The sequence below is a fragment of the Pristis pectinata genome, chromosome 9 (genome assembly GCF_009764475.1).
Source record: "Pristis pectinata isolate sPriPec2 chromosome 9, sPriPec2.1.pri, whole genome shotgun sequence".
In the NCBI taxonomy this organism is placed as follows: domain Eukaryota; kingdom Metazoa; phylum Chordata; class Chondrichthyes; order Rhinopristiformes; family Pristidae; genus Pristis; species Pristis pectinata.
The window spans coordinates 24,357,002-24,369,081 of record NC_067413.1 but is presented as its reverse complement, the minus strand read 5'-3'; the positions used below and the strand labels follow the sequence as shown (position 1 = coordinate 24,369,081).

Genomic DNA, 12,080 nt, shown 5'->3' with positions numbered 1-12,080 from the left:
TGGGAGCAGGAAGCCTCAAGGAAGCAGCAACCTTGCTCCCAGTTCCACTGCTCCCCGTTAACCTGCATTATTACAAAGAGCATTGCAGTTGGGGCCATTTATCATGCTCTCAGGCAGAAGCAGCAAAAAGCCAATACCTTTGCTAAGCTCGTTTTTTTTTACAATTCCTAACTATATAATAAAAAACATTGTAAAATCAAATTGGCAAAGTTTTAAGCAGTTTATTGTGTAAGTAGTTACCATAAACCTTTCCAAGTCTCCTTTTGTTGGTAAACTAGAAAATATACCACATTAGAAATATTTTGGATTTTATGTGGAGGGATTTTGCACATTGTTATCGCAAAGCCTGCATAATTACTAGTAGAATATTACAGCTACAACTTGAACCATGTATTGGTCAGTCATGTGCTTCTGTTTCCTTCTCCCCAAAATGAAAATGGAGCTCATTCAGCTACTGATCACAGTTGAGTTATAATGCAGAAACCTGAAAGCAAATCTGAAGGAGGACATACCTTGAGGAGGAAAGATAAAGGGTGGAGTCAAAGTGCATTGCATCCAATTCAAACTGCACCACCCTCAAGGATGGAACAGTTTGAATTGGATTCATTGCACCAAAACCTTACTAACTCAGGCTTTGCACTGGTTTCATTGCAATGGATTAATTCATTGTGGTGATGCCCAGAGTAGGCACTAATTGCCTGATCAACCTGGGAAATCCCTTATTTTTGCATGGGAGCTGGCTGGAGGAAATGGCTGCTGCTCTAGCTCACTGCACCCTGAGTTTGGCAGCTTACAGTGGGCTTTGCTGTGGACATTGCATTCAGGATACTGCCCCTGGACAACACCCTTTACCTAACTGCTTGATTTGGGGGTGCTTAGAGCCTCACTTCCTGGTGGAGGAACTCCAGGGTCAGGCTGCATCTGTAGAGGGAAATGGACAGTCGATGTTTCAGGTCAAGACTCTTCATCTGGACCCTTCGTTGCTTCCTTTATGTTCCCTCTCGGCTCACCAGTGTGCAAAGCCACCTAGCCTTTAGGCAGCATGTGTATCACTGCCCAGTGTTTTGAACTTGTTAACATTCCACATTCAGATTCCTGGGTGTCTACTGCAGAGCACAGCACCATTCCCATCTCCTTCCATTTGACTCTACCACAGAAGTTTATTTTTAATTACTCCACTTCATAGAAGAGCATGTCAGTGCTCTGGCTCACCATTTTTTTTCTTTCTACTCTATTTTATTGGCAATTCATTTGTTCTAAGCTCTAAGTTCACCTTGCATGCATAGCAAACTGTATTAGGATTTCTGGATGATAGGGATGTCCCGATCATAGTACTGCTGGGAAAGTTATTTGTCCTAATTCTTGCACTTGCTATCTGGTGAATTAGGATGACCAGAGTATGGAGCATGGTTCCAAGTATAGAGAGAGTAATGTGATAGGAAGCATGCTTACAGTATAGTGCAGTAGGCAGCACACAGTGATTTGTTAAGCACAATGACTACCACTCCCACCAGCCCAGAACAAACTTTAGTCATAGCAAGTGCCAGCCTGTGGGTGCTTGTCCATTCTATCCCCTTTGGACATTCTATGCTTTTCAAAAAGCATTGAACATTAGAAGCTGTGTGTGAGGCAGAGTAGAAACCACGAAGGAAAAAGTTGTCCATCTCTGTGATTATAAACCCTCTCTTAAAGTCTATAGAGTTGCCCAGATTGGCTTGGCTTTGCCTGACCTTCCCTCTATAACATTGCTGCCACATCTCCTGCACCCTGTTTCCTAGACAGTTGAGAGCTCATAAGTTCTGTGGAGCTGTGGGCGGCCAGCAGATCTCTGCAGGTGGTCGATACAAGAAATCCACCAGATGAACTCATTAACCTCCTGGAATGCCATGACTGAAGTCCTGGGAAGAACAACTAAGTATTAAAAGCTGAAAAATTATCTTTACAACCTCAATAATGTGAAGTTACAAATAGCTCTGGAACAATGGCTGGGATTGAACCAAGGGATAGGAATTCATCTTCATGAAATGCCATTGGCAAGTATCTGAGCTTTGAAATTTGTGGCCCTGGAAATTTGGAAGGGGCAATTTTGGAGGATTAAATTTCATTGGAAGTGACACCAAACCTCAATCATGTCTTGCTTATCAGGTAGATGTAAAATATCTCATGGAGATATTCAGAGAATAACAAGGAAGTTATTTCAGTATCGTGGCCAATATTTCATTGCACAATCAACACTTGAAAATTGCTGAACAGCATTTATTTGATTCCTGTTTGTGTAATCTCTCAGCTGTGAAAAAAAAATTAACCCAAAATACTTAAGACTAATAAATAATTAACAACATTAAGATCATTTGTCTGCTAAATCTTTGATTTACAATAGCTATAGAAATTAGTGTTCTGGAATCTTGCAATAGATCTGACCTGGCATGGGATCTGAGAGGTAATTCCCAGTGTTATTACTGGGGAATTCTGACAAGTTTAAGCTCCATGTGGAGTTCAACAACAGAGCAAGCTGATGGATTTGGCCTTCTATGATTGAGAAAGCTCCCAAATTTGGTATTTCTTCTGACTTGACTTCATAGCTCCAAGGACACAAATTTCAAAACTGAAATATACACTGTATGGAATTTCATGAAGACAAACCCCTACTCCTGAGTCCAATCCCACAATTCAAATTTTAACCATTATTAACCAGAGCTGATTTTTTTGCTTCCAGGACTTCCACGTTTGACTGGACATTCGTGGAAAATGGGATGCTGCAATATCAGGGGCTGAACACTGGCAATTTCAACCACTGGTAGCACAGTGGCTTAGTGAGTGGAGCTGCTGAATCACAGCTCCGGGGTTCAGTCCTGACCTCCTGTGCCATCCGTGTGCAGTTTGCACGTTCTCCCTGTGACCACGAGTTACCTTTAGGCTCTCTTAAGTTTCCTTCCACATCCCAAAGTTGTTAGGCTAATTGGCTACCATATATTGCCCCAAGGTTGCAGGTGAATCATAGAATATGGGGATGGGGGGAGAAGCTTGAGAACACCTACTACCAGACTCAGACAGCTTCTATCCCATTGTTATCAGACTCTTGAACAGACTTCTCAAATGTGAACTCTTCATCTCCGAATTTATCTCATTGTAGCCCTTCTCACTTTGTCTGCCTGCACTGTACTTTCTCTAACTGAAACACTATATTCTGCATTCTGTTTTCTTTTTACTACCTCGATGTAATTATGTATGAAATGATATGCCTGGAAGGCACGAAAAACAAAAGCTTTTCACTGTATCTTGGTACATATGACAATAATACCAATAAAGCAGGATTATTTTAAGATTAGTGTGGATGGGTGCTTGATATTTGGCACAAACTCAGTTGGACAAAGGATTCAGTGGGCAAAAAGGGACAACACAGTGGTGTAGCTAGTAGAGCTGCTGCCTCACAACCTGACCAACTCAAATTTCAATCCTGATTTCTGGTGCTGTCTGTATGGAGTTTGCCATTTCTCCCTGTGACTGTGTAGATTTGTTCTAGATGCTCCAGTTTCTTCCCAAATCCCAAAGATGTATGAGTTGGTAGGTGTGGTAGAATCCAGGAGAAGGTGATGGAAGTGTGGGGAGAATAAAGTGGGATTAGTGTATGATTAGGATTAGTGACTCAATGACAGAACTACCTATAATAGCCAGGAAGGAAAGATGTGGTTGTGTTTGAGAGAATGCAGAGGGGATTCACTAGGATGATGCGTGGATTGGAACACTTTAGTTATGGGGAGAGATTAGATAGTTTGGGCTTGTTTTCTCTGGAGCGAAGGAGGCAAGGGGTGGCCTGATAAAGGGATACAAAATTTTAAGAGGCATAGATAGAGTAGATAGGACCTTTTTCCCATGGTAAGTGTATCAAAAACAAGAAGGCATCGGTTCACGGTGAGAGAAAATTAAAGGGGATTTGAGGGGAAACTTTATTTACACAGTGTGGTTGATATCCAGAGAAGATGTTAGAGTCAGATACAATTACTATGTTTAAGAGACAGTTAGACAGGCACTTAAATAGGCAAGGCATAGCATTATATGTATCTAATGCAGTGAAATAAGATTAGTGTTCTTGGGCAAAAAGGTCAGCGTGGACATGGTGGGCCGAAGGACCCATCTCTGTGCTGTACAATTCCTTGACTTTAAGATCTTGCTTGACTATATAAAATGTGAATTCTCTATTTCTTTAATATCTATGCTTCTCTCCTGACCTTTTTTGTTGAACTCGCAAGAAATCCAGGACAAATTGAAACAGGTTCATATAATAGATTCATCAAATAATACAGACACAAGACCCAGATTGTGCATCTTATTTTTGCATGTGCTGATGGAAGTAGTAGATATTACGGTGTAATTAGGAGATAATTTCCTCTTAATTAAGCATTCACTTCAGTGTTTATCTGCCCTTGAATGAGGACATTTTCTCTAGGATGAATTACCCTTGCCTCAATCTTTTAGAGAGCTGATTCCACTCCAGGTCTGACCAGAAGAAATCACTTACCTTCCAGTCCAGGTGAATCCACTCCAGTTCTTCCAGGTCTGTCCTTAATCAGTCACTTACCTTCGAGTCCAGGTGGCTCCACTCCAGGACTCCCAGGACTGACCAGATGCAGCCATTTACCTCAGAAGTGTGGTAAGAGGGCTGGGCTGTAGGTGAGATTGAAACAGCACGGATTTAAGACCCCCTTCCCCAGCATACTACAAGCTAACGTCCAGGTATTGAGAACAAAGTTGATGAACTAAGAGCAAGGCTGACCTACCAAAGAGAACTGAGGGTCTGCTGTGTGCTATGTCTCACCGAAACGTAACTTACACCTGCTTCGCCTGACTGCGCCATACAACCTGAGGGCTTCTCAATTCACCAGATGGATCATATGGCGTCCTCAGGCAAAGTTAGAGCTGGAGGTGACTGCTCTGGTGCTCTGATGTGATGGTCCTGGCAAGTTCCTGCTCACCCAGATTGGAATATCTAACGGTAAAGTGTTGCCCATACTACCTGCCACAAGAGTTCTCTTCAGCTATCCTGACAGCAGTCCACATCCCACCCCAGGTGAACATGAAGACTGCAGTCAATGAACTAGACAGCTTTGAAATGGGATACTGAGGCCCTCTTAATCATTGCCAGTGACTTCAATCAGGCCGACTTCAAGATTGTGTTACCAAAATACAGGGGCCAAACACCCTTGACCATTGCTACACAACCATCAAAGATGCCTACTGATCCACCCCCCCCCCCGTCCTCACTTTGGTAAGTCAGACCACCAGGTTGTGCTGCTTCTCCCTGCATACAAACAGAAACAGAAACGGGAGGATCCAGTACAGAAAGTACTGTACTGTACAATACAGCGCTGGCCTGAGGAATAGATGAGCTTCTGCACAACTGCTTTGAGTCGGTACATTGGTCCATGTTCAAAGACTCAGTACTCAGCCTAGATGAGTACGTCACCACCGTTACGGACTTTATCAGCAAGTGTGTTGAGGACTGTGTACCAAAGAGGACAATCCGGGTGTTCCCAAACCGGAAACCATGGATGAACCAGGAGGTACACTCCTTACTGAAGTCTGCCAAGAGACAATACCAGTCCAGAATGGAGTCCCAGACCAGCCGTCGGTTATGGCAGGGCTTGCACGCTATTATGCGCTACAAAACAAAGTCGGGCAGCATCGTTGACAACAGGGCATCCCTTCCCGATGAGCTTAACGCATTCTGTGCACGTTTTGAACAGAAGAGGATTGGAATGTCGTCACCCACCCGACAGTCTCCAATGCACCTGAACCCACAGTCATGGTTGAGAATGTAAGATCAGTCTTCCAGAGAGTGAACCCGTGGAAAGCATGTGGCCCAGATGGTATCCCTGGCTTTAGATCCTGTGAAGATCAGCTGTTAGGGGTATTTGCAGATATTTTTAACCTCTCCCTGCTTCAATCTGAGGTTCCCACCTGCTTTAAGAAGACCACTATCATCCCAGTATTGAAGAAAAAGAAGGTAACATGCTTTAATGACTCCCGCCCAGTGACTCTGACATCCACCATCATGAAGTGCTTCATGAGGCTGGTTACGGTATGCATTAACTCCAGCCTCGCAGACAACCTTGACCCACTTCAATTCACCTACCACCAAAACAGGTCTACGGTGGATGCCATCTTCCTGGCCCTATGCTCATCTCTAGAGCATCTGGACAGTAAAGACACCTACGTTAGACTATTGTTTATTGACTACAGCTCCACCTTCAATACTATAATTCGAAGCAAATTCATCTCCAAACTCCTAGACCTGGGACTCGACACCTCCCTTTGCAATTGGATCCTCGAGTTCCTGACCAACAGACTGTAATCAGTAAGGATAGACAGCAACACATCTGCCATGATTATTCTCAACACTGGTGTCCCACAAGGCTGCGTCCTCAGCCCTCTATTCCCTATATACTCATGACTATGTAGCCAGATTCTCCCCTGACTTCATCTACAAGTTTGCAGCTGATCCCACTGTAGTGGGCTGAATCTCAAATAACGATGAATCAGAGTACAGGAAGGAGATAGAGAGCTGAGTGGCATGGTGTCACGACAACAATCTTTCCCTCAATGTCAGCAAAACAAAAGAGCTTGGTCATTGACTTCAGGAAGGAGGGCAGTGCACATGCTTCTGTTTGCATCAACGGTGCTGAGGTTGTGAAGGTTGAGAGCTTCAACTTCCTTGGAGTGAATGTCACCAATTGCCTGTCCTGGTCCAATCAAGTTGACACCACAGCCAAGAAAGCTCACCAGCACCTCTACCTCCTCAGGAGGCTAAAGAAATTTGGCGTATCCCCTTTTACCCTCACCAATTTTTATCAACACAACATAGAAAGCATCCTATCTGGATGCATCACAGCTTGGTATGACACCTGCTCAGCCCATGACCGCAAGAAACTGCAGTGTTGTGGACACAGCTCAGCACATCACAAAAACCAGCCTCCCCTCCATGGACTCCGTCTACACTTCTCACTGCATCGGTAAAGCAGGCAGCATAATCCAAGACCCCACCCACCCCAGACATTTCTGTCTTCTCCCCCCTCCCAGCAGGCAGAAGGTACAAAAGCTTGAAGGCACGTGTTTCCAGGCTCAAGGATAACTGTTATAAGACTAATGAATGGTTCCTTTGTACGATAAGATGGACTCTTGACTTTGCAATCTACCTCGTTATGACCTTGCACCTTATTGTCTACCTGCTCTGCACTTTCTCTGTAACCGTAACACTTTATTCTGCATTATGTTATTGTTTTTCCTTGTACTACCTCAATGCACTATTGTAATGAATTGTTCTGTATGAACATATGCAAGACAAGTTTTTCACTGTACCTCGGTACATGTAGCAATAATAAACCAATTTATCAATTTACCAATATCCTCCCAGCCTTCTAACCTTAACAAATTTCCATTTAAGGTGGCCCCTCCTTCCTGATCCACACATCGCATTACACTTTTCAGCTCTCAGTGTTTCAGACCACTGTAGCTCACTCTAAGTAACGGAGAGAATCTCATTGTCAGAAAAGATGTGTGTTGTCTCTAACATCATCAGTGCTCAAAAATCAGCTGTTTATAACTGATGAATTCAGGATATATAGCACAGATGGATAAGCTTGTTCTGTAGTTTAGTGAAAGCAAGGACGGAAACCATTGAACACCATTATGTATTTTCTCTCTCCTGCTTATGGAGAATCAGCACTTTCCCTTGTGATAGAGCTTGAAAATTCAGTTGTGTGCAATTTAGGACCTCAAGTTATGTTCAGCTTCATTAGCTTCTATGTTTGATTTTCTTGTATAAGTGCTTTATAATGGCGAGAAAAGGCTTCAGAACCTTTTGTTAATGGAAGCAGTGTCGTCACATTTGATGTCTCATTGCAAAAGGGTATAATGCAAGTTAATTGAAATAACAGTCCAAGTTTTTCTTGTTTACAGCTTCATTTTAAGAAATGTGTGCACGCTCAAACTGTTAAATTAGCTGTAAAAAAAAACTGATGTTAGAAGTTTTTCTTCTTTGTTTAAGCAGCATAGTCGCAAAAAATTTTGATTAAATAAGGTTTAGAGCTGGACATCTAATCTTTTTGTGTCCATGGGTCATTTACTTGCACCCTGAAGCCCTATATACAATTAAAGTTGGAAAACTCACCAACACTTCTTGGTTTAAGCACTCATTTTGTGTAATTAATTTCATATAAGAACACTTCAAACAGTCAAACAAATTAGTTTTTTTATCTTAATGAGGTTCTTTCTTAAAAGACCAGACCCATCAACTTTGAACAGATAATCTTGGTCAAGTAAGAGGTAAGGGCTCAAATCAAAACTGTTTTAACAAGGATTGTTATTCACACCTACAGACTATAGACTGTAGTTTTGACACTGCAAGACTAACAATGATCAAAATATCATTTCTCAGAGAGCAAACTGACCCAACCTGTAACAAAGAATTGAAGTAATTGGCTGGAATTCTTCTAATTAAATAATTCTGGATGAAGGAGGTTTTTTTTTAGCTCCATCAACCTCCATTCTAGCAGCCAAAGACTGCTGTCTTCTCCTGCAAATTAATTTTCAATGTTCATGAACAGGTAGAGAGGATCTCCAAAACTTCAGGAACTTCTCAGTGGACTCTTCCTAAATAATCTTAGAGTCATAAAGACAATAGCATGGAAACCCATCCATGCTGTTCAAGTTGTCTACCTGAGCTAGTGCCATTTGCCTACATTTAGCCCATATTCCTGTAAACCTTTCTTATCCACATAGCTGTCTAGGTGCCTTTTAAACATTGTAATTGTACCCACCTCTACCACTTCCTCAGGCACCATCCTCTGTGTGGAAAAGGTTGCCTCTCGCGTCCCCTTTAAATTTTTACCCTCTCAGCTTCACTTTATGCCCTCTAGTTTGAGATTCCTGCCCCCTAGGAAAAAGACTGTAACCATTTATCCTATCTATGCCCCTCATGATTTTGTATATCTCTATAAGGTCCCACTCAGCCTCCTATGCTCCAAGCCTATCTGGTTTCTCCTAATAACTCAAGCCCAGTAACATTCTTGTGAATCTTTTCTGCACCTTCTCCAGTTTAATAATATCCTTCCTATAGTTTGGTGACCAGAATTGCATACAGTACTCCCAAGTGTGGTCTCACTAATGTCTTGTACAGTTGTAACATGATGTCCCAACTCTTGTACTCAGTGCCCTGACCAATGAAGGCAATTGTGCTGAACAGTGCCTTCACCATCCTCTTACTTTTTTTGCCATTTTTAGGGAACTATTTATTTGTATCCCTGGATCTTTCTGCTCTACAACAGAGCCCTGCCATTTACTGTGTAAGTGCTGCCCTGGTTTAACTAATGAAAATGCAACACTTCACACTTATCTGAGTTAAATTCCATCTGCTCAGGTCCTTTTGATTTGCTTTCTTTTTTCTCTTGTTCTGTCTTCTCTCAATTCTTCCTCTTCAAGATAATTTTATTGGCTCCCACCGAGCCAGCTTGATTTTCCAAATATTTGTTATAATACCAGGAATTCAGACTGAAAACTCAGCATAACAAATTATTAAATAACTATTCATTTGTGTAATAATACTGGAATTTCAAGAAAATTGCTAGGTTATTGTGCAAGGCCAACCGATTCACTCTTTTTCTTGGGGAAGGGGCCTGCTGCATCCTTCTGGTTTGACTTGCATGTAATTCCTCTTCCTGAAAAGTTTATTTAAATTCACAAATTGAGACAGAATACCATTTCACAACAAGATACACATGCTATCACATGGACCCTTTTGATCTTTGAACTGTTTGTTAACTTTTATTAGATAAAATTTTCAAACACAGATTTCTTTCTCAACTGATCATAATCATTTTAAGGTATACCCTCAGAATAAAATGAAAGTAAAGAATTAGGCTTTGTGTGATTTTCCTTTGTTTTGCTATCAGAGGTATGAAGAGCCTTTCCTCTTGAGGGCATTGGGTTAATTACACATATTCTGAAGATTCAAACTTCTTTAAGTAATCCTGTTGTTTGCCGAACTCTCACTGAATGTGATAATTAGAAAAGAGCATTTATTCCAAGTTTGACATTGTTGTATGATTTTGTTCAATTGTGATCTGTGAAATATTGAATTTTCTAACTTCACCTTGACATTAGAAATGAAAAATGGAATTTTCAAAGCTGGCTGTTAGCTGTGTAGAATCTATTTTTTTCTAAGGTTAAAAAGTAAAGCAGAATATTAAGCTTAATAACTTAACACCCATTTAATATATGTGTTACATTTGGTTATCTTTTCTATTATTAATCCAAATTGAGGGCAACGGGTATTTGAGAGCACTGATTGATTTCTTTTCCAAGAGAAAATATGAAGAGAGCTTTAAACTTGCTCCCCTACGTCAGCAGTCTTGTGTCTTGCGAATTTGCACAATGCCACTGACTTGAAAACTTCCTCACCATGAACCTATAGCTATCTGGAGATTATCTTTGCCTAATTCAAATGAATCAATCAATCAGCTTTCCAAGAAAAAGCTTATCCTGTTTAGTTGTTTGAAAAACTTTTTTTCTGATTGATATCATGGTATTGATATCTCTTTCACAGATAGGAATGCAGCTTCTGATTAATGTTAGTTACTCATTATAATAAAAACCATCAGATGAAATGCTTTCTTAATCAACTTATTTATTGCCTTTGCTACTTTAATATGTATTTGATTAATACAGGACTTTATGATATTTTGGTAATTTTTGATATCATAGGGAGGTTCACTGCAAGATTTCTTTATCACCCTGAAGAAGAATTGTAATGGAGAAAAAGGCAACATTTTATCCAGAAGCTTTGCAGCACAACTGACTGTTTACTCCATTTCTGAAAATTTGAATCACTTTTTGCAAGGAACAAGAGTTGACCATAATTCAAGGCTGTTGTGTCATACAGGTGGATCATGGCTGATTTGTATCTTGACTGCCTAAATCTGTATTCCTTGAAAACATTAACCTAAGACTAAAACAAAAGCTGAGACCTGTTAACCCCAGCCTTAAAATTTTCAATTAGCTCATCATCAACAGGAGAGAAATCAAGATTTCCACTGCCCATTATTTCTAACTGTGCTTCCTGAACTAACTTATGAGTGGCCCAACTGTATTTTTCTCATAGCTAAGAGCTTTTGCTTGTAAGTTATAGCTCTAGGATTACTCATTTTTATCCTCCCCCCCCCCCCTCCCCCCAGTAAACTATGAATAAGCATTTTTTCTGAACTACTTGTGTGTTTTATAGAAAATTGTGGTAGAATTTTCATTTTCTGAATTCATGTGAAATTGGACCTGTACAGTTATGTGTCACAATGATGCAGTAGGTCACCAAAGTAGATGGAAAGAATTCAATGATCCTAGAACATTTTAAAGCAGCATTACTGATATGCACTTAAGTCTATTAAAGCTCTGTTCGATATTCTGTAATACCAAATTGATTGATAGCATAGCACTAGTCTACGTACATTCCAGTAAACAGATTACAGTAAGTACTAGCACTTGTTTGTTGGTAGATAATGTATCTATGCAGATGTTCAATAAAAATTGCAACTTTCAAATCCCAAGGGATGCCATTCACTTAAGGAGAGCTAGGAAATAATTGAAGTGTGAGCAGGTACAGTACTTAAAACAGAGCAACCTGAAAATAAGCCAGTTGGCCATATGTAGATCGCTGTTTACCTTTTATTTTGTTTCATTGATCAGAAATTGGAATACATGGCTCAATGTTATTTTCTGCTTGTATTTTAGATGCCTGTTTGCTCTTACTACCTCAAAGGAATCTGCAGCAGCAATAACTGTCCTTACAGCCACGTGTATGTATCAAGGAAGGCAGAAGTTTGCCAAGATTTTCTGAAGGGATACTGTCCACTAGGAGCAAAGGTACATAATAATGAATAAGGAAAAAAAAGTTCACTTGTTAGTACTATTCAGGTACTAAAAGTTTTGGTTTGGCTGTTGTAAAGAAGACACCTTTTTAAAATCTTTGTGCTGTTCCGTGTCTTTTTTTGCACATACGGTAGGAAAACTTGTTGCTTATTAGCTCAATGGAT

At 40.7% G+C, this 12,080-nt stretch overlaps 1 protein-coding gene across 2 annotated transcripts in view; it reads left to right on the top strand.

Annotated features, from left to right (window-relative positions):
• Window positions 1–12,080, top strand: part of zc3h3 (zinc finger CCCH-type containing 3) — a 205,114-nt gene that overhangs the window by 124,080 nt on the left and 68,954 nt on the right. For both annotated transcript variants that reach the window (XM_052023588.1, XM_052023589.1), the window contains exon 9: window positions 11,779–11,910. In XM_052023588.1, the coding sequence (XP_051879548.1) occupies window positions 11,779–11,910 (132 nt within the window). The remainder of the gene's footprint in view (window positions 1–11,778; window positions 11,911–12,080) is intronic.